Genomic DNA, 23,373 nt, shown 5'->3' on the forward strand with positions numbered 1-23,373 from the left:
GAAAGATGAATCAAATGATCTCTTCGGTTCCTGCCAGTTTTAAAGCAATCTGAGTCTTCTCTCTGTGAGCGTCTCCTCTCTGCTACTACAGATGAGAGCAGGACTTCTCGACCAGGAGCGATTTTGCCCGCTAGGGGACATTCGGGAATATCCGGAGACATTTTTCATCGTCGCAACTGCACCCAGTGAGTAGAGACCAGGCACGGTGCTCGGTGTCTGCGATGCACAGGACAACCCCACAATGAAGAAGGACCCACACCAAAGTGACAACGGCGACGCTGGTGATACAACCTGGCTGAGGGTATGATCAAGCTTATTTTTAAGCTTTTCCAGGAAGTTTTGTCCTAGAGTATAATGACTTCAAGTAGCAGTTCAGAGAGTAGAGCGACCGAGAGGCCAGCACCAAGCACAGACAGGAAACAGACACTTTTTACTTCCCGTAATAAGTAGGTTCCACAGAGTCATTCAAATGCCCACCGGAGTCAGGTAGTTAACATTAAGGAATGAAGCCGACAAGCACCAAATAACCATTTAGGACTACTATTTCCATCTTTCCACAAAAAAAAAACTTTCACTGGCTTCCATTCTTCATAACACATATAGAACTCTCTCAATATGATCTTGTGGTTTCCCACTTTTGATAAACATACATGCCAAGAAACACTTCGTACTATGGGGAAAAGAACAGCACACGCTCAGTAACAAACGGCTCCGAGTTGGGAGGACAGAGGGAATGGTAGGGGTGTGGAGACCCCCAAGGGCACATGCCCCTATGAAGGGGCCACCACTGATCAACTCTGACACAGCCACAGCATGACGGAGTAAGGCACAGGGGCCGAGATCTTCAGATGTCTCAAGAAGAGCAGGAATTCGAGATTGTACGTGTGTGAGAAAGACATCTCCCAGTATTTAAAATCTTTGCTCAAAAACATTTTAAAACACTGTGTTAACTCAGAAAAGAAGGGGTCCTAGCCTCTACAACTAGACTGTGACCTCTAGCCGACGCGGACCCTAATAAACAATGTCAGGTTCGGGTCTTCCTACAGATGTGTTCCATCTCACTCAGGACCTACTGTCTGACTAGAACAATAATTTTTTTCCTTCATTAAATCTGAATAGCTTATTTAGAGTTGAAAATTCACAAAGTCCAGAGAATTATTATAGACTTAAATGTAAATGAAATTCATAATATTATTAACGGCTGCCCTGTCATTAAGTTCCAACAACTTTACAAACGGGGATACCGAGATCCAGAGAAGTTAAAAGACTTGCTACGCCACCTTGCCACTGAGGGCGCTGGAGCCATAATCTGAACCCAGGTCCTCTACTCCTAAAGCTCACCTTCTTTCCACTTATCATCTTGTTTGTATCACACAAATTTCTTCTACCAACCATACTGACGAGGCCCTCTCAGTAAATTACATGTAAAGAGTCTGATCATAGAGAGGAGATGGCCGACAGTAAGGAAAGCACAGAAATTACAATTACTAAACCGGGCAGATGAGGTGTATGAACGCCCTCCTGCTCCTGCGGCCCCTCCTGCCTTCCCGGGCATGTTGACTGCCTCTTTCCCTCGACACACAGTGGAAGTCTGCACTCCCACAGGCCTTCCCTCCCCTACAACCACTAACAGGCCTGCCTCTGGCCTCCCACTTTCCATCCACCCTTGCACTGAACTCGCACAGTGGGCTGCAATATACTGATAAACTCTTTCCACCCAAAAGGACTCATTATTTACAGGGTAGAAAACAGGGAATGATGAGCCTGTGGAGAAAATGTCTCCCAAGAACAGAGGATCCCAGATGGAAAGAATGAGAGCACACACTTCCACCACCACCACCCCCACCACCATTTGTCCCAGTAGATCTCACATGGCCCAAAAGGTCCCAAGAGATTAAATATCTCTGCCCTGGACCTTATCCTGGCCAACTTTCCTTCTCCCATATTACCCTATTACTTTCCTATCCCATCCTGCTGTCTCCAGAGAATTGCATTTGAGGTAAATCATACATTTGGTTTCAGGACATTCAGCAAAACATTCAACAGTGTCTTCAAAGACTATGTATTCCAATTTCTCTTTAACTTCTGACTCCTTCCTCTGGGACACGGTCATTAGGAAAATGGATGACACCGATCTAGCGTCTGTACCTTCTGGATTCTATGACAAGGCAAGTTATTTGAAATTTCTAAGCTTCAGTTTCCTACTCTGCTAGAGAGAGTAAAGGGAATGAACATAAATGGCCACCATGCCACGTTCCTTTGAGGAGGACGTACCCAAGAGTCCACCTATTCCAGTGTCTTTCTCCCCTTCTGTTTCTACCAACTTCTCCCACAAAGCCCCCAACCTCTTTTACCACCATCCGCCTGCCCTTCTGCCACCTAGGAAAGCTCCCCACAAATGTTTTGCAAGCATCAAAATTCACTATTCAGTTTCACAGTCACAAGAATCACTTTCTTCACTCACCTTCATTAAACAGAGAGTTCCTGGCCCTTCTCTACCATCCTCGCCTTGGATGTGGGGTGAGATGTTTGCAGAGGATACTGTCCATCCATCAATTCAACTTGATGTCTCATATTTCTTTTCCATTTTACTCACAGACTCAAAATACTCTACATTCAGTTATGCAAATCTGAGGGCTGGCAAATACGTGACATAAGCCCTGGTCCTCCCTCCTCTGGTGCCAGATCAGACATCAACGGTCAATCACACTGTTTGTTTCCCAGCTGATCCCAGAAAAAGCTCCAAAACCCCTCTTCCAGCTTCACCATCTATCAGTCAGACCTGTCATTTGGGATGAAATCTACTTGCTAAGTATAGGAAGCCTTAAATCAAACCAGGACTCTAAATTCATGTACTAGGTACAGCAAAGAACAGTGACCAATTACATCAGAGTAAGCACTCTGTAGGTAATGAATAAATATGGTTTAGTGTCTCATGCATGGCATGCTGTGTACCTATAAAATGTTCAAAAATTACAGAACTCGAATTAAGTGATTTTTTGGGGGGAATAACCTCAAATTGTAATGTTCTTATTAATTATTCAATTCAAATTTCAAATTTCAGTAAAGAAAAAAACCTCTTTCTACTTAAATTTACTAAAAACTCTAAAATTACACCAGCATCCATCCTAGGCTTAGTAAGTACATAATTTGGCTTATATACAGTACATAATTTTTTTGACGATTAAAGATCTTACATGACCCAAGGTTATAATTTTTTAATTGTTTTATTAGCGCTGTTACCCCTATGCTGCTGTCGATGGAGATATAAGAGGGATAAGAGATAACATGCACTGAGTACTTACTATGCACCTGGCACCTGCTAAATACCTCCTACGGAGGACTTACTCATCCAGGGCTCGATGCAGTCATATCCAGAAAGTACTGTTCCAATCCCAGTTTTACAAATGAAGAGTCTGAGGTTCCTTGCCTGAAGCCATGTCCTTCATCAAGGGCAGAGCTAGGATTTGGACAGCCTCTGCCCTGACCATGAGACGACACTGCCTTCCAATGATCGATAATCCGTGGATGGGGCAGAAGTAGGTGCTTGGCTTGAATATAAGCTAACACCAGAATTAAATAAGTCAGCAAACGTTCAACCCAAACAATTACTTTGGCTAGTAAGTAGTTTATTTATCATAAAATGTCAGTGCGACCCAAAACTCCTGTCAATAGGGGACCCAGGCTTATGGAAGTGGCCAATTCCCATTCAAAGAACTATCCTAATGAACATAATTACTAAAGCAGAGAACTAGTAAGCTTCAAATCACATGGGAATGTCACGAATGAAGAAGATACTCCCACTCCTTGTGTAACACCAAAAGGAAAACAAACGAACTCAAGCTATGTTGGTTGTGCTGCCTTGGGTTTGCAATATAGGACTGGTAGGCAGTACTAGCTACTGACCTTAACTAAACTTGCATTTACCAGATACCACTGACTGACCATCAAGCACGGCACTTAATTGGGTCTCTTCTTCTCAGCCCTCTACTCCCAAATCCACTAGGCCCAAGCTGACAAAAAGCCAGTTCCAGATCCGAGCCATCACCGGGAGGAAATGGAAAACACATCCTGAGGTACCTAAAACCCTTTGCCCTCAGTCATGGCCAGCATTCCATTTCCGGCTTCAGGAATTCTGAAGCGATGCTGGCAGAGAGCCTACAAAGGTCCCACAACGAGGCAGACACACCCTTATGCACACCACGCCCTGCCCTTCCACTTTCAGGGGTCAGTTCCAGGAAACCCCCTTTGGGGTTTTTCCAGGTACGGAGCCAGCCCAAGAGTTCAGTCCCTTCAGGACTGAACAAGCTGTCAATGGTAACAGAGGGAACCAGATCCAGGGGACCAACCACACTGCTCTAGCCTCCGGGGGCTGGCTAGCTTAAAAGCACCTGGGTTTGTTGGGAGGGGGCCCCCTAGCGGCCAACACCTAGTTCAGCTTTCAGTCCTACAGCCAACTGTCGCGAGCCCAGAAGGTGCTTTTCCTAGGTTGGTTTCTTTTTGAGAGTTCAGGGGAAAAAAAAAAAAAATCAAACATAAAAGAAATATCAACACTTTTAGTTACCGTAGTTCAGTTCCTGAGGAATTAGGCAGATCACCTCAGGTAAGCCTATTTTCAAAAGAGGCCAGACAGAAGGGAAGCGGCACTGCCTCAAACTACATTGCTGGGTTGCGGCTGCTTGTCGGCTTCTGGTCTCCAAACCCTACCTCTCCCGGCCCCGCAACCACCCCATACCGATCACTACTGGTCTCAAGGGTCACTCAACAGAAAGGCTCAACGACATGTTTTCTTTTTTTTTAAGATTTTATTTATTTGACAGAGAATGAGAGAATGTCAAGTAGACTCCCTGCTGAATGCAGAGCTCAAACTCAGGGCCCTGAGATCATGACCTGAGTGGAAGTCAAGAGTCCCCCACTTAACCAACTGAGCCACCCAAGTGCCCCTCAATGACATGTTTTTAAACTATGACTAGAAAAAGACCCCCAAAAAACAAGTGTACATAGTCAGAAGTGGAAAATCTTCCTCAAATATTAATAAGCATTTGCCATTTCATTGGGAAAAAAAAGTTGTTTTCACTAAATTTCTAATTTGGAAAGCTAAGGTCCTTTTTCACATAATGAATAGACAGTATAACAAAAGCTAATCACAGAAAAATAATATAAGAATGTAATTTGAATCAGAATAACTTCTGTTGCTAGCAAACTCAGCAGCTATGGGACATCCGCTAAAGCAGTTCCTACTGAAAATTTGCTGAAACCTGAAAGGGGTCTCCTTTTGAGGTTAGAGTATGGAGGGTAACTTTTAAAAAAACTGACAGCAATTACAGTAATAATTTCTTGATCCCATTTTTTAAATTTGCATTTGAAAATAAAGTATTTTAAACTTTCACATATAATGATCGGTAAGTCACACTAATTTTTGTTTTTAAAAGTGAAACATTCATTAAGAATCTAGACTTTTTTCTATCCTGTCAACCACGTCTAACTTTACTGGAAAAATAAAACCACAATTCATTTCAGAATTGTTTTGTAAATTAAATACGAAGGAGCGCCTGGGTGGCTCAGTCAGTTAAGTGTTCAGGTCATGATCTTGGGATCCTGGGATCAAGCCCTGCATTGGGCTCCCTGTTCAGCAGGGAGTCTGCTTCTCTCTTCTCCTGCCCCTCCCCCTGCTTGTTCTCTCTCTCTCAAATAAATAAATAAAATCTTAAATAAATTAAATCATGAAAAAAAATCTAAAGAAATATTATTTAATTTGGTATCTCGCATTGCTTCTTACTAAACTTTTTTCACTACATTTGTTTTCCTTTTCTGTTTTGACCAAAAAATTGAAAAACACAGAAAAAACAAGACTCAGTCTTAAATTCCTGCAATATGGAAACTACATTATATTCCATGTGATAAATTCTTGTCAAAATTTCATTTTTTCAAATAGAAATGTTTATTAAAAGTATCCAAATACGAATGGGTAAAAAGCCCCTAATTTTGTAAGAGTCCATGTCCTTGATTCTAAGTTTAGAATATTATTGTAGAATGGGAAAGCATCAAATTTGGGAAATAGCAAAATGAACTAGAAAAACTGAGGTCAGGTCTTCAGTTGGGATATTGCTAAATCTCCCTTCCTAGCAAAAGACCTTACACTTTGACTACAATTCCATATCCAGCTGCTAATTTAAAGATTCAAGAAATGGGACTACAGTCTTTCCAGTTAAAGGGGGAAATTCTATTAATTAGTGTTTCTATTTCAACCCTCATAGTCCATGTTGTTAAGAGTTGAATTGTGCACCCCCCAAAACGCTGAAATCCTAACCCCTGGTACCTATGAATGTGACTTTATTCGGAAACAGGATCTCTGCAGATGATCAATTAAGATGAAGTCATTAGGGTGGCTCTAGTCAATAGGCCTGGGTCCTTATAACACGGAGAAATCCGGACACCGTGGCGGACACACACAAGGAGAGCACCATGTGACATGAAGGCAGAGAGCAAAACGATGTATCTACTTGCCAAGGAACGTCAAAGGGTGTCAGCAAACCAGCGGAAGCTAGGAGAGAGGCCCGGAACACAGCCTCCCTCACAGCCCTAAGAAGGAGGCAGCCCTGCCAACAGCTTGATGTAGCTTCCAGAACCGTGAGACAAACTTCGGTTAAGCCCCCGATTTCGGTGCTTTGTTAACGGCAGCCCTTCAGAAATTAAGGCACTGGCCTTCCCTTGCAATCACATCCCTGCTCACACCCCCAGCTACGGCCGCCTCTCCTGGTCACTCGTCACATGCTCTCACTCCCAGCCTCACTCCACACCCTCACCTGCCGATGCCCCTCGACACCATTCCTCATCAAGGGTAGCTCTGGCACTTTGCAAGGGCAGTTCTTGTGGGGGCTGTCAGCATCGCTGGTCCTCGCATCCCCCCAGGGTGTCACGGGGCCCACAGAGGAGAACTGCTCTGCAAACTTTAGAGCTACCTGCCCGCTGGAGTTTGACTCAGGAGCCCATCCTCCACTGCGTCCGATCTCATCAGGGCACTTAACTTCAGCTTCCTCGTCTGTAAAATGGGACTACAGAACCCCCTTGCCCCCGCGCTCGGAAGATTCAGTGAGTTAAAGGGGCTAACGAGGGGCGCCTGGGTGGCTCAGTCAGTTAAGCGTCAGCTCAGGTCACGATCTCGGCGTCCTGGGGTGGAGCCCTGCATCGGGCTGCGCTCAACACCGCGTCTGCCCGTCCTGCTCCCTCGCCCTCTGCCCTCCCCCTGCTCGCGGGCTCTAGCGCAGCCTGTGCACTCTCTCTCTCAAATAAATAAATAAAATCTTTATAAATAAATACATAAATAGGCTCACGACGCAGGCTTACCCTCACCAGCTTCCTCTGGCACTAGAATCATTAGGAATTACGGCCCAGTCTTAGTCTGTTCTACATGGTCATATCCTGACTTTTCTGCCTTGGACTCCTTGCCGGGGCCTCCTCACAAGTGAAGCTTCACTGAATACACCCTGTGGAGATGTAACCCCTTCCCGGGTTACTACATGTGCAAAGCAGGTATGTCATGCAAACCAGCAGGGTGTGCTTTCTACAGTCGCAGGGATCCCGGCAACTCTGAGCACAGTCTCCACGAGCTCCCCGGCTACTCTTACCTGCACTGGAAAATACAGCAGCAGCCCTGGGTAAAGCTGTTTTCCAACTTTGCTTCCCATGTCTTTGCATCGTTTCCTCCCAGGGATGGTCCCTCTCCAATATCCAAGGATATACTGTTCATTTCACCCTGCTCCACGGAAACACTGCCCAAGGTCACATCAGCCCTTCCTTCTCTTTGTGTAAACGGTTTGTAACCCAAGTCTTTGAGCTGTAGAGTTAGTGCTGATTTGTGCCCTAAGGCCAGCATTGAAATCTTTCTCCTGACTCTCACCAACACCTAGCACCTAGCAGCACCTAACAGAGCCTGGCACTTAGGTTTTCAATGACTGACGAATGCAACAGTCAATCGATGCATGAATGAATGCATTGCTGAATGAACACAGGAATGAATACATTCAGGAGTCCGGAGACCTGGTGTCCATTTAACCCTTCTTTAGCTCTGCAGTGACTGACATAAATGACCTCTGGGTAAGCCACTTAATCTCTGCGCCCAAATTTCCTTCTCTGCGATTTTCGGTGGTTGGACGTCACAAGAAAACTGCTTTAGGTTTTCTTCCAGCTCAACGGAGCCCAGAAACTTTAACAAAGAGTGAAAGACTGTATTTCTTTTTTTGAGATATTTTACTCAAGGCAAGCACAGGGGTAAAGATTTTTCTAAAATCTTGTACCAGGGGTCCCTCCCTGCCAGAGAGTCCCTTGTTACCTGGGGACAAAAGGCTCCAGGCAGCAGGCAAGCTGCAGATACAAGACATCTCTGAGATGCTGAGTTCTACAGTTTGTTATCACGGGCTTCTTGCAGGAACTGAAAGTCTACCCCATCCTCAAATGAGGTCCACAGGGTCAGCCGCCGCCTGCCCTCTTCTACCCAAAGCTCCTCCCTTTCCAGCCTGAACAAGGTGGGCTCTGCACTCTCTCCCAGGCTCCAAATCTAACTCAATTCCTCTCCCTGCCATCTGCCTAAGGCTCCCACATGCATATTTTATGATTTCTGGCACATTTCCTCCTTATCTGACATCCTGCAATGTATCCCTCTGCCCCTGTATTATTTCTATCTCCGATAATATGTTCTGAAAGAGGCAAGTGTCCTTGGGCTGTACTTTATTACTGGTGGCTTTAGCTCTCCTATCTTATCTCCCCACCTGGTCCCCACCTAAATTCCTTGAGGGCAGAGACCACATCCTCTACTCTCTTCCAGTTCCCCACATGAACAAGGACAGACCTGGGCAAGCAGCAGACCCTTAGAAAATACTTGCTGAATGATTAAATAATGAATGAATGAAATAATTAACAGATTTCAATGTTTTTAAATTGAAAAGTCATATTAATATATTTCCAGAATAAAGTTACCAAGACACCCGCTTTCGGGGATACAACCAGAATAAATTAAATTTTAAAATGGCCCTTTTGGAATACACTATTTTCTGAGGACTGAAATAAATGTCCTTCACTGCAATATGAATGAGAGCAACATTATCACCTGCATAAGAAATCTGCTTTTTAGGTATCCACAGCATAATAATGTGGCATGTCCTTCATTTCCTAGTAAAAGCAGATTTCACCTGGAGCTGGGATGGATAAAAGGGCAACCATCCATCCCTTGGTGTTAATTATTTCAAATATCACTGTTACATGTTGAAGCTGGAAAATTCAGGGAAGTCAGACAAAATACGAAGATGTTCTCTAAATAGATTGTTTAAATCTGCTGCTGCTTGGGGCAGAGCACCTTTTTTGGAAATACCAGGGACTGACTTAGCAAAGTCAATTTCCAGTTACATTCCTTCCCAGTGGTTTAATAAAGTTTAGCCAGAATCAAACTGACTTGGAAATCAAATTATTTGTTCTCCCATGCACTTGCTAGTCACAGCTGGTCACCAAATACAACAGCACCAATGGTCAACACAACACTGCTGGAGGGAGAACATTATGGCTGTGCCATCAAAGCTTAACAGAACTTAATGCTACAAGCCCCATTAACCCCCCCAGGCCAACAGTTAACCTAAACAACTTCATTATCTCTTAGAAATCATTATTCTTGCGTATAAGCGTATACTTATCACCACCAAAAGTATCAACATTACATTATTACAGAAAAACTGTCTGTTAATATAAGAGATAATATTGGAATCAGAGGGACTTACTGACTGAGGATTGTCGGAGACCTAAAAAAGTTAGGTCCATTAAAATAGATAATTACTATTTATGGGCTGTACATATGTGATAACAAATTACGTCTTCCAGCTCAAATCAAACCATGTCAGAACACAAACTACTACCAGGCAGGGCAGTGAGGGGACCTGAGACATCACAGTAAAACACCAAAGGACAAGAACAAACTCACTTTGAGGCTAATATGTATAAATTTAAAGTAAAAAAAACGCTGTGACAAGGATTTATCCACATTTACCCAACTGATGAAATCAGAACAGGTTAAAGCTAGAATGTAATTCTGAGTTATACATCACAACCCTTCATTCTACAGAAGAGAAACTGAGGCAGAGATGGAGCTCCTTATCCAAGCTTACACCACTAGCCAGAGCCTGCATTAAAACTTAGGTCTCTTAAGTCTAGCTTCATGTGCAAAACACCTAACAGTAAATTTAAAAATTAAAAAAGGACATAGGCAGACAATAAATACTTGTTAATGGACTTGAGGAAACAGAGATGCACAATTCCAGAACTATCTTGATATATTACCTGCCGACAGGATAAGCCAGGTAATTACCTGAGGTTTTGACTTTGACTTGTCCAACATAACCCACGCTACTTAATGCTACCGATCAGCCCTTCCATAAGCAATAAAATGCTACTGCAACAATCACCGAAGTATACAAGTTGGTGGTGAAACCAGCAGCTTTGTAGCATTCTTAGGAAGAAGTACATTTGAAAAAAATCTACCCACAAAACAATATGGGTTTCCTGACACATGAAGTGCAGTTCAAGAGAGAAATCGGTAAAAGACAGGTATGACTAAGCAACCACAAAGAACCAGAAATACCAAAACTATCAGGAGTATGGGGACCACCACATGCCTGCATAAAAAGATAAGGTGCAGTTTCCCATCTATTGTTCCTAATGAAAAAGGGGTCTTTTTGTACTAGGTGTTGATTACTTTTTGAAGAAAAAGTCTCCACGGTTTATAAGGATTTACAAACAATATTTTATTCCATTCTCCATCCCACCTGCTTCAGAAACAAATTTTGGGACAATCTGGTTGTTGATGGGCAGGCAACTGACCAGATCAAATTTACACAATCAATGTAGCATTTTCGATGTATTTGATTATATACATCACCAAGGAACCTCTTAAATCTATAGCTTAACGCTTACTAAGGAATCTAAGTCTTAATAACCATGTAAAACATGACGTAAAACTCGGTGGGCTATCAAGTATACCACGGAATTTTTCCTTACAGTCTGACAACTAGCTATTTAACTTCTCTTCAAAAAAAAAAAAAAAAAAAGAATATCGACCAAACAAAACAGCTTAAAATAATTAAAGAGACCACAATTTATACATCCTCAAGATGAAACTGACCACGGCACTACAAGGGTAAAGAAACCAAACACACATTTACATAAAGATGGAAAAATATTCATAGCATCCTAGGCAGGGGGAAAAAAAGACAAAACATAAAAGAAAATCCTGGCACGACAGGACAAACCTGGTTTACAGTTCTCTTTGCGCAGGTATAAAACTAAAGAAATGTACTGGGTGGTGAGGAAGGGAGGGTGGAGAGCAATTACTACTTAAACTTGCTTCATTCAGGAGCTAGGTAGCGAAGCAGCCTAGATGAAAGCTGGTTATACAAAATATAACCAGGCTGAATGTCCCAAATCGGGAAGAACTAACACCAAGGGAAGCGGGACCCCCGAAGCTCTCAGGCTACCCCTTCCCCAAATTCCCGAGCCACACTACTGGAGCTGGGGGCTTCCCGCAGACTCCATTTTCCCGCAGCGCTGTCTCGGTCTCAGACCGCGCAGAGTGGGCCTGTGGGTGAGCTGGGGTCTCCCACCCACCTTCGCTCCCCGCCCTTTTCATTGTTGTGCAAGTGTGATGGATCACCTGCCCGGCGCGGGCTCCCGCGTCCCGACGCGCCGCGCACCGGGGCGCGCAGGGACGAGCCGGGCGCGCCTACCGCAGGACCCGCGCCTGACGCCCGCGACCCCCGGAGACCCGACCCCGGCCCGCTGCCAGTCCCCGCAGTGCTCACCGCCACGAAACCCGAGGAGGAGGCAATGAACACGCGGATCACCATCCTCTCGCACGCCGGGACGGACCGTCTGCCCCCGCGGACTCGGGGCTGGCGGGGACGCGGAGGCAAAACTCGGGTAAGAGCCGCCGCCGCCGCCGCTGGGCTGAGCGATCGGGTCGGGGAAGATCGCGGGGACCTGACTCCCTCCCGCCGGTCCGCAGATAAAAGCCTAGAGCCTCCCGGCCGCTGGCCGAGGGAGGAGGGGGGAGGGGAGGAGGAGGCGGGAACAGGCTGCGGGGCGTGATGGGAGTTGTAGTTTCGTTCTCTCCCGGGAGTGCCTGGTGGACTGAGCTCTTTCCAGCCCCTCCTTACTGCGTGACAATCGCTTACACGCGCAGGTGGCTGGAGGGAGAGGCTGGGGAGACGCTGTGACAAGAGGTAGCGAGGATCCCGGCGAGACCGAGAAAAAGAAAGCTAGGCAAGAGGGTTTGGTTCAGAGTCCAAGCTTGGGTTCTGTGTTGTGGTTTCTGATTTGGAGCATCCCCACGCAGAAACGCCGACAGACAGGATCGAGCCTCGGAGACCTGCGGTCTTGAGACCGCTAGCGCGCCGGGCAGGCCCTAACCTGCGGCCGGCGGGTGGGGCGGATGGGGCGGGTGGGGCGGGTGGGGCTCTCAGGAGGTGGCCGCGGTGCGGGCAGTGGAGCTGGGCGCTCTTCTGTTTTCCCAGTGGGTCTGGAGATTGCAGGAAGGTGATTCTTTGGTTAAATGAGACGTCTTCTTCTTCTGTAGACGCTGAAAATTAGGAGCCAGCTGAGAGCACAACCGATATATATATATATATATTTTTTTTTAGCAAAACTGTAATTGTAGTAGAAAAAATAAATACCAAGCGAAATTAGAATCCTTCTATCAACATTGGGCATCAGGACCCCACCCACCCCACCCCCTACTCAACACAATGGCTTCGCCTCTGTGCACCTAATATTTACAACTGAGCCAAATCTGTGCCTTTTTCAGACCCGATGCACATTCCAAGCTCAGTCTCCCAGGAGGATGCTGTTAAATAAAAAGCTTTTATGTAGTTTTTAATGGTTTAGGAATAGTTATTTAGCAAGTGGTTTCTGTTTCACAAAAGCCCAAGCCTCTCGCAGTTTGGTGGAAATGAACCAGTTTTCTCTGCAGTTACTGTATTTACTTTCTGCCTTTCAGCAGGGGAGTTCAGCAGAGTTCTGGGAACAATGTTAATTAATAGTTCTAGAAAGAAAGAAATTAGATAATGAAGTCTCTAGCTCTTTGGTAAATTTCTTGCACAGATAGATACTAATCATTTTGAAGCATTTGCTTTTTAGAGCAATTTTTAATATTTCAAGTTTATAACCTTTTGTTATTATCTTACATCATTTTTGTAGTATTCCTTTCTAATTTAGTACATTAACAGAAGATCCGATCCTAATGGGACTTTATTTCTTCTTATAAACAATAACTAAATATAACTTTTGCTGGAATTAATATCTCTCTGCATATGCACTTTAATTTGGCTACCATACATGTGGAAATGAATATTTATAAAATTTAAAATAATTTCTTAAAAGTAGATACTACATTTCCTACATAACTGCCACGGTTAAAAGTCAACATTTTCTTAAGTTTGGAATTATTCAGCTGCGAGAATATGGTTAAACTCAACAAATAGAAACTCAGAGCCTATTCTCTGAAAGGTACGAAAGTGGATGAAAAGTTGTCATTTCCTCAGTCAGCAGAGCACCTATTGTCTGCAAAACAAAAAGGCAGGTACAGAAATAGCAACGGAACAAGACACACCGTACCAATAGATTGTTGTGTGGATATAAAGGAAAGGGTGGCTTTTTAGAAGAGACTTTGAAGGTGAGTAGAGTATCTGCTGGCAGATAGGGGGAATGCAGGGTGAGAATATGCAGAGTTTATGAGCTCAACAAGGAGCTGGTTGTGCTTCAGAAAGGGATATGAAGGGACTAATAGGACAATGGGGAAAATGTAGGTTTGGAATGAGCACAGCAGGAGACACTCACCAGTTGTCTGCCTAGCTCCTTGCTCTTTTGTGAAATCTGTTCCTCAGCTCTGATCTAAGAGGTTGTAGGGGTGGTGCCCCAAAGCCCTGTTCATAAAGCAAGACTCAGAGCTCAGTTAGCCACAGCTCGTTGGTCTAGGGGTGAACACCTGACCCAAGCGCAGCCAGGCAACCTCCCTACCCTAAGGATTTGGACTTAGCACTGGGAAAGAGAGAGCTTAAACTTTAACTTGTGTCATGGAAGCTGGGAGCTTTCAGAATCTATGTTTCAACATGAGAACCAGAGAAGCTGAAGAAGCTAGTCAGTAGGAAGAGAACAACAAAGCAGACATATTTTGTCTCCTGTGGTGGAGATGAGTTTTAGGGAATCCTGATAATGTTTTTGTCCAGAGGTCCTAATACTATGACCTATGTAGCAAATTGTGTGTTTTATGAATAAAGTCTTATTGGAACACATTTCTTTTCATTATTGTCTATGACAGAGAGACAGAAGCCATATGGCCTGCAAAACCTATTACATTTACTATTTGGCCCTTTATAGAAAAAGTTTGCCAGTCCTTGTTTATGGCTCAACCTGTTACTACATCCCTACTTTTAAGGACTACATAATATCCCTGTATCCGTGTCATAAATTCCTCATCTTAAGCCACCTCAAATAGGTTTCTGTTTGTGCAATCACTGAGAAGTTTAAACTGAATTTGTAAGCATTCAGAGGAAGAAAAGGATATGATCAGAGCTATACTTTTAAGATCATTCTGGTAATAGTTCTTTTTATTCCATGCTGGTGAAAAAGTTTATCTCTAGAACTTGTATGCAGGAAAAAGTGCTAGCAGTCCAGGGAAACACAACAGCTAGTGTGGAGTTGAGACCCAGAATTAGCAAACAACACGCTAGAGTGAGTGAGAGTAGAAAGCAATCTGGGCTATAGACTAGAGGTCCAGGATCAACACCACAGGGTATCACACCACAGGGAGGATTAGGTGCCCATCTGACAAAGTCTGCAGAAAAAGCAGGCAGCCAAGACTTAAAGATAGGACTCAGAAAACTGAGTAGGTCAATAGGCTTTAGGAAAGTTGCTCCTCCATTACCTAAGACTTGAGCCCCTTTATAAATCATGATAGACCATCTGGCTAGCGTGTGTTTTTTCTTTGCTTTACTGAGATGTAACTGATGTATAATGTTGAGTAAATTACCTATTTCAGCCACTCTCCCCCAACCACCTCCTTTCTGGTAACCATTAGTTTGTTCACAGTAGTTAAGGGTCTGTTTCTTGGCTTATCTCTCTCTCTCTTTTTTCTCCCCTTGCTCATTTGTTTTGTTTCTTAAATTCCACACAGGAGTGGAATCATATGGTATTTGTCTTTCTCTTATTTCACTCTCTAGTTCCATCTACGTTGTTACAAATGGCAGGATTTCACTCTTTTATGGCTGAATAATATTCCATTGTATGTATACACCACATCTTCTTTATCCATTCTTCTATTGATGGACACTTGGGCCGCTTCCATAGTTTGGCTACTGTAAATAATAGTGCTATAAACATAGGGGTGCACATGCCTTTGAATTAGTGTTTTTGTGTTTTGGGGGTAAAGATCCAGTAGCTCGATTACTGGATCATATGGTAGTTCTACTTTTAACATTTTGAGGAATCTCCAGACTATTTTCCACAGTGGCTGCACGAGTTTTCATTCCCACCAACAGTGCGAGACAGTTCCTTTTTCTCCACATCCTCGCCACCATGTGTTATTTCCTGTGTTTTGGATTTTCGCCATTCTGACAGGTGTGAGTGAGCCACTATGATTTTGAAATATAATGGGAAAAATAAAATGTTGAAATATTTGCAACAGTTGGAAAATATTAAAATACCTATGATTTCTGTTGGTAACAAAATCACAGATGTTTGCTGCTATTACAGTGGCTTGTTGCCTACATTCATAATTGAAGGAATTAGTAAATTTGTAAAAAGACGTATCTATTTATTTTAGAGAGAGAGGGGGCACTCAGGCACGGGGTGGGGGTGGAGGGGGCAGAGGGAGAGGGAGAAAGAATCTCAAGCAGACTCCCCACTGAGTGCAGAGCCCAACACTGACACTGAGGTCAGGACCTGAGCTGAAATCAAGAGTCAGATGCCTGATTGAGCCACCCCGGTGCCCCAGAATTAGTAAATTTCTGTTAGAGTTTAATGAAAATATAAATATGTTAATTTTTTTCTCATTCAAGTTCATGAACTCCCTAAATTCTATCCCTAAGTTTCTTGGGTAGGGTGGAAGGGTATGTATCCAAGAGCCCTAGCTTAAGAAACCGTAGTGTCTGACTGTATCCAAATACGTGAAAGCCTATGAATTTGCCTAAAAAGAAAGTATAGAAAGAAACAAGAAGAAGCCATGAAGAGTCCCTTGGAGAACGCTTCCTTTTAAAAATTGGAAAGAGAACGAAGAATTAAAAGGAATGGAGAAGCCATCAGAAAAATACAAAGCCAAAGGAGTGGTGTGTCACAGAGCGCACAAGACAGTTTCTAAGCTTTAGGAAGCAGGGAACAGCAAGAACATTACTCGGCCTGGGAGTCAAGAAAGGTAATAAAAATGGAGGCTGGGAGTTTGTTCGTCGGGCAGGCTGTGTTCACGTTCCAGCTTTGCCACTTAATTTCTTGGACAAACTGTCACCTCTCTCAGCCTCCGTTTTCACGTCTATAAAGTGAATATCAATAATGACTCCATTCACGATTGTTATGAGTGTTAATTTTGCTTAGGATATTCTCCAAACTATGCCTGAGGGTATCTGTTTGAAGGGTATCCCCGCCCCACCTGGCTGCAGATGCTTGGCCCCTAGCTGTGTCCTCCCCTCAGTGGGACCTATTGCAGCTTGAAAGCAGTTTATGACACGTATGACCAGGCTTGAAGACCCTCGTCGGTCCCCTCTCAGGAACGCACGGTTGGAAAATCGAAAGACTAAGGCAACTAGCAGTAGGAACATAAAGGAGGATGCTGCGAGGGGGTGGGCTGGGGTTGTGAAGCAAGTTAAGGAATGAGGGAACTGAAATGAAGAAGAGGAAGTCGGTCTGTGAGGGGACAGTGGAGCCGCTGTGGAGTGAAAAGGGGAAACGCCAAGAGCCTGGCGGCTTCCTGCTTCCAGTCTCAGTTGCCATGAGTCCAGGTGGGCCTCACTTCCTGCCTTGGGTTGCTGTTTAATCACCTCCATCTTTTATCTTGGGCTCGTTTAGCAGGGGGTCTTTTCCTGACACCTCTAAAATCCTGACCGGAATGTCCCTGTGAAGGGCGGGTCATAAATCGTGTCTACGGGGGTCAAGCCGGTGACAGAACGAGAGTGGGGAGGAAGGTCCAGGGGCACAGGCTGCACCACGCGGACTGTAGCAAACGGGACAGCGCGACTCAGAAACTTTGGGTTTTCATCTGAAATATTCTTGATATTTCAATGTCAACTTAATTTTTTAAAAACTGAGTCAACTAAGCCCAAACCTCTGCAAGTCCTGTGCGATCCTGTGGTTCTCCCAGTTTCTCCCTCCAGTGTGAATACAGCTCTGAGCCCGGGGTTTGGAGCCCAATAAATCCACAAGAAGCACTAGGCGTTATTATAATGATGGTTTGTTATCACTGCTGACCTTTGTGAGAGCATTTCCAGCAGAGGAGGAGGCATTAGCCTGGCGGCAGTGGCTTGAGGACAGAGGAGGCCCTAGAAGCAACTGGATGGTCTTTTCTAATTGGAAGCTGGGGAGGGATGAGAGGGGATGAGAGGGGATGAGAAGCAAGGCCGGAACTTGAAGGGGAATCAGGGAGCATAAACATTCTTCAGGAAGGTTTATCTACCGATTAAATAAAGAGTTCTTTAAAAAAGTCAGGAGTCTCGACTGTCCAGATTTTATTTTTAGAATGGAATTGAATCTGATTGATAATTCTGTCCTGTCAGGGCTGCTCTGTTTTTAACAGCACTTAATCCAATACTCTCTGGCTCCCCACGGATTTCACTAAAGCACTTTAGTCACCACCCCATGCCCGTCACAAATCCCTGCCCTGCTCCAGGCCGAGGCTCTTCTGAAAGCTGAGCTGGCATATTTGGCTGTTAATGGGCGACAGATTTGTGGGACAGGAGGTTATAAGCCAGAGGGCAGGGGTAGGTCAGAGAGGTTAAGGAACCGACCTCGGAGCCAGACGTGAAGAATCAATGTCACAGCTGCATGAACCTTCCATAGGCGAGTCACCTAACTTGGGATACCTCACCTTCCTCACTGTTGGGGGCGTGATGGAGGAGATGCATGTAAGGTGCTTTTTTACACAGTACCTTGGGCATGGTTAGGACTCAGTAAGTATTAGCTATTACTGATCATGTAAAGTAAATCACAGAATGCCCTTCTTTTGCATAAAGAATATGAATTTCATAAATACTTCTTTTTTTAAAGATTTTATTTATTTACTTTAGAGAGAGAAAGTGTAAGTGGGGGAGGCGGGAGGAGCCAAGGGAGAGGGACAAGCAGACACTGTGCTGAGTACGAACCCGACGTGGGGCTTGATCTCATGACCCTGAGATGGTGACCTGAGCTGTATCAAGAGTCTGACACTCAACCAACGGAGCCACCCAGGTGCCCCTAAATTTCACAAATATTTCCTTTTTATGTCTGTGAGTTTGACTTTCTAAATAACAAAGATCTGGTTTGTATGAGCCTCTTTGTACAGTGCCGCGTTCAGTTAAAGTTACTTAACAAAATCTTTTTGATGTTAGTGACGTTTAGAGGAGGCCATACTTAAGATAAAAGGAATGCTGGTGAAATGAAGCAGTAATGAAGTCAAGTAATGGGAGCTTGAATTCCAGAAGAGAATTCATCCACTGCTTTTATGTTGCTTCATCAGGCTCATTCTGTCTCTTTTTAATAAAATAAAATCTTAGTTAACAGGAACACACTAACTAGTCCCTGAATTGGATGGAACTTTGAGCACTCATGTTTAAGGAATGAAGGAAAATCATAAAGTAAGGAATACGCCTTGAAACCAATATTTGGGACATATTCTTGAATCTTTACATATTCTACCTACCCCATAGAGTTCCGTATCCTGTGTGACAGGAGAAGACATGTTCATCTCGTCAATGCCTTGATTCCCCTAGAACTGGATAAACGTATGGGAAGAAACATGAATGGCATAAGCCACCATCTTGGAACCGCAACGAGGAGGCTTTGAGATGGGCCGGTCACCACAGCAGGAACTGAAAACCTTGTGTGCAGTTGATTTCTTTCGGCTGTATTCGCTCAGTATGTGCCGGATGCTGTGCTAGGTGCTGGGAGTTCAGCGGTAAATCCAACACAGTCCCTTCCCTCGCGGAGATTATCGAGAATCCGGAGGCTGAAAGATGAACAAGAATATACTTGAAGGAAATGACAGCACAACATTTGTGTTGCTTTTTTTGTTTTCTTAATCTTGAAGGACTCTCCTAATCAACAATTTTTGGAGAGAGATATCTGTACAATTCTCCCCCCACTCCAAGATTACATTCCAGGTATGATATCACCATAACAAAATAAAGATTAAAAGTTGATATTACTTAGATAGTTGTAGGCAACACAAGGTAAGAGAACTTCTGGTACTCTACAATATTTTGGTTGTTAGTTCACTGCCTTTATAAATGATTACCATATCATAATAAACAAAAATTTACATTTAGGTTATTGTTGAATTCTGATATTATTTTGATTCCTCATAAATATATTGCTAATGAGTTTTCAGTTCATTATAATTTCTTATTATGCTAGGCATAAAGGCCATTTAGAATAATTGCAACAGAGGAAGTATAAGAAAATGTTTATATATAGCTACAATTAAAGAAAATGGAAAAGCGAGGTTAAACAAAGTGCTATTATGGTTGTAAAGCAATTATTTTTACTATTTGTTTCCTGTGCTTTTGAAGGGCTTGCTGAATGGAAATTATGAACATTTGCTTTTCGTACATTTTAATGCCTTGAGCCATAATGATTTCAAAAAGAACAATGCGGTCTTTACCTTTACATTTCTTGACTCTTTCCTTAAAAGTAAAACCAAAGGGTGAGAAAAAATATATAGAACACTTAACATTAGGTTGCCACTTCTTTTCCTCAGTTCTTTGCATCCATCCCTATCCAGTTCCTTCAGGAGCAAATTTAATTGTGGCTATCACTCTACTTCGGTCTCAACTGTAGTAAGAGCCTGCAGGTCTCAATACAATCTTTCCAGAGGGAAGGCATTTTTGCATTAAGCGGAATTCCATTTAACACTGATGTCAGGATGCGAGACTTCCTTACGAATTCAACTCACTGTACTCAGAAGCCATACTAAGTTTATGACGGAATGAAGCACTTAATAATGCAATTCTACTCCTTCCTTGCTCCCTGGTTGTAAACCGCACATATTTGAAAAATTCATTAAATTTTTTTGCTCCAAGAACAATGTAATGGAAAGTCTTATTTTACTTTAACCACAGTTTACATTTGCCCCAAACATACAGCTTTTTAAAAGCCCAATCCATTTAGTTCAACTTATTTGTTGAACACCCGCTCTCTATGAGTAACTTATTAAACTTTGTCTCTTCGGCAATTTGCATTTTTAAAAAATTTAATAATTATTAAGAAATCACCTCTCAAAACCAGAAAAATATTCACATGTCCTCATAATTCCTGGGAAGATTATAACTGACAGCTGTTCAACAGGAGGCTTATTAAGCAATTTTAATTCCGTCGATACCATGCCATTTATCAAGGTCCTCCTAGGCACTAGGCACTCGACTGGATGCTGAGAACAGAAAGATTCGTAAAACAGAGAGCATGTGTTGGGGGTGGGGTGAAATGTTTTTGCACAAACTGAAGTCCTGGGTAGAAGCACAAAGGTCAGTGAGTGGTTGTGTGAGAACAATGCAGACACGTGGAATTGGCTTTTTGAAAGGAATCTTTGTAGTGTGATCTAAAGCTTACTTGCAATGTGTATCATTGTTGTTCCTGTTTTAGATAGTAGAGTAATATTTTAGGTAATTAAAATCTCATCAGTGTCTATTTTCCTGTGATTTGCTACATTTTACCCTTTTTCCTGGGTGAAGAGTAACAACTGGGTACTTGGAGTCAAGGTTGAAGGTGGAAGATGCTGGAGAAAACACCTCTGCCATCCTGAGTAGAAGCTTGGGAGCCTGAAACAGAGATGGGCCCCCTGTGTCTAAAATCTACTTCTGTCCCCATTTCAGGTGACATATATGCAGCTGAATGCTTGGCTAAACCTGACAAATTTTCCGGAGCCTTAGTGACATTTAATTATTTCACATAACAAGAAGAGTACGGGGAGGTGAACCTAGATTTATTGTAGCAGTCCAACAATGTCCTCAACTTTCCACCTTCCATTTCGCCATCCTTAGCATAATGACATTCTTCCTTGGGCTTGTGGCTTCGTGGTTGCCAAGGGGCTGCCGCAGCTGCAAGTATAGAATCTTCATTCCATCATCAAGTAGTAAGAAAGAAGGCAAGCAGAAAATATGCTTTCCTCTTATCACAGAGGAAAAGCTTTCCCAGAAGTCCCTGAGCGGACTTCTCCTTCGGCCTCATTGGTCAGAACTCGGTCCCATAGTCACCTGCAAAGGAAGCTAGGAAAATGTGTATCAGTAAGGAGAGTGTGAGAGCCAAGATGGGTTTTGGTCTGTTATCATTCATCCAGTGGGAGTAGGATGCAGGGCGGGCATATTACTAACCCAGATTACTCAGGTTCTGCTAGCAAGGAAGACAATGGGGGGGGGGGTGAGTGCAACAAACAGTGACAACTATAGTCATGTGCTTAGTGGGACCTTGAGTAAATTATTTAGCATCCGTGCCTCAGTTTCCACATCAATAAAATGGAGATAATAGTAAAACCTAATTCCTAGCCTTGGGGTGAGGATTAGATGACATAATCCACGCCAAGTGTTTAAAGAAGTGCCGGAACATGGTAAGCACCCATAAATATTGGTTACTAACAAAAAGAGGCACTGTATTTTCCCAAGTGCTTGATTTAGAACCAAATTCCTCAAATTCCCTGGATAGCACCGTGTGCAGAAGATATAGAACTGGAGAACATGGACATTTCAACCCTCCAAGGAGAGTTCTTCCCACAAGACCTCTATCCGTGGTATAGTCTGGGCCCTTTCTCTACTTTTCCCTCATTCTCTTCCTTTGTTCCCTTCCCTTCTCTCCCTTTCCCCCCTTTTCCTCACATCTCCTCTTCCATCCCTTCTTCCCACACATGTTCCTTTTCCGTCTCATGACCCCCCCCAGGAAATGATCACTGCCTCAGCCTCAGCCTGACTTCAAGGCTAAAAAGAATGCTGACCCGCACAGAGGACTCTCCTGAGTCCTGCCGCAGTTCTCCTCCGAGGACTAGTAGCTGATAACATTCGGAGGTTGATTTATCCTGCTGTGTAAAGCACAAGTAGCTCACGGGCCGGTGATAGCCGTGCACCCGGCCTGGGTGGGCTCGATGCAAACCACACTTCACTGCGTGCGTTTCTTTTTTCCGTATCACACTCCTAAAGGCCAGAAGAAAATCATCTTAGGAACAGGCAAAACCGTTTTAATGTAACGAAATTGGTCTACCCACCTTTTTCTAAAAGAGTAGGACAGAAATAGGACAAATAACTTAAGAAGTGAACTTTGAAAGAATAGATTTGCAAAAGAATTACCCAGCAAGAAAAAAATATTTGTTTCTCATTTCAGAACCAAAAACAAAAACAAAAAAGAGAACCTGATTCCTATGAGATTGATGAGTATAATACAGGAGAAAAAAAGAAAACTAGATAAATGTGGGTGTTATGAGCTCAGGAGATGAGTAGAGGGGAAAGTCAGCATGAAGCTATTTAAAGCTATTCTGAGAAATCAGAAACATTCATTTTTGAAAATGGAAGTTCCAGCTTCAGTGTGCGATAGGGTCTTTCTTCAACTGAGTAAGAGGACTTCCGAATATAGGTAAAACCCTGTGTTTCTTTGTTTTTTTAATTGCCTTTAAATTAGCACAAGAGGGAGATGGTTCCATTTGTGCCTTCTAGAGAAGGGAGAGGGAACAGATGCAGAAGTTAAAACCAAAGTGTGTTCGAGCCACTCCCTTTCCTCGCGCCTCACTCCCTAGCTCTCCATCCAAACAGGAGGAAGCCCTGGTGCCTGCAGCTGGGTCTGTGGGGAATCAGCAGCGCTCCTGTTTACCCTCTTCTGCACCAAAGGCAAGTGGACTGAGGGGATGCATCTTCTGGAAGTCTGCTGTATCTGGCATTCCCTGCCTCCACCCAGCTGGAAAGCCTTATTAGCAGAGGTCAAAACCTCAGATGCCAATGAGAACCAGAAAGATATAAACAAAGGCAAAAAGGGCCATACGTAAGATCATATAAGTTCAACTGCTTGTTTTGGACTCCATGGCAACAACAGCAGCGTAGGACTGCTGAATAAGGTTCGCGGTAATATCAAAAGAATGAGGAAGATACGGACTGGACTTCTATGATTTCTCCAGGATGTGTGTTC

General features: G+C 43.6%; 1 protein-coding gene across 1 annotated transcript in view; it reads right to left on the reverse strand.

Moving 5' to 3' along the window:
- The window catches only part of SH3BGRL2 (SH3 domain binding glutamate rich protein like 2), a gene marked incomplete at its 5' end in the record, with an annotated part of 58,210 nt that extends 45,917 nt beyond the window's left edge, over positions 1-12,293 (reverse strand). The window contains one exon of the mRNA XM_045805462.2: positions 11,841-12,293. Within this exon, the coding sequence (XP_045661418.2) occupies positions 11,841-12,293 (453 nt within the window). The remainder of the gene's footprint in view (positions 1-11,840) is intronic.
- Between the last annotated feature and the right edge of the window lie 11,080 nt (positions 12,294-23,373).

Source organism: Ursus americanus, chromosome 29 (genome assembly GCF_024610735.1).
Source record: "Ursus americanus isolate L20-20 chromosome 29, mUrsAme1.1.p, whole genome shotgun sequence".
Taxonomy (NCBI): Eukaryota; Metazoa; Chordata; class Mammalia; order Carnivora; family Ursidae; genus Ursus; species Ursus americanus.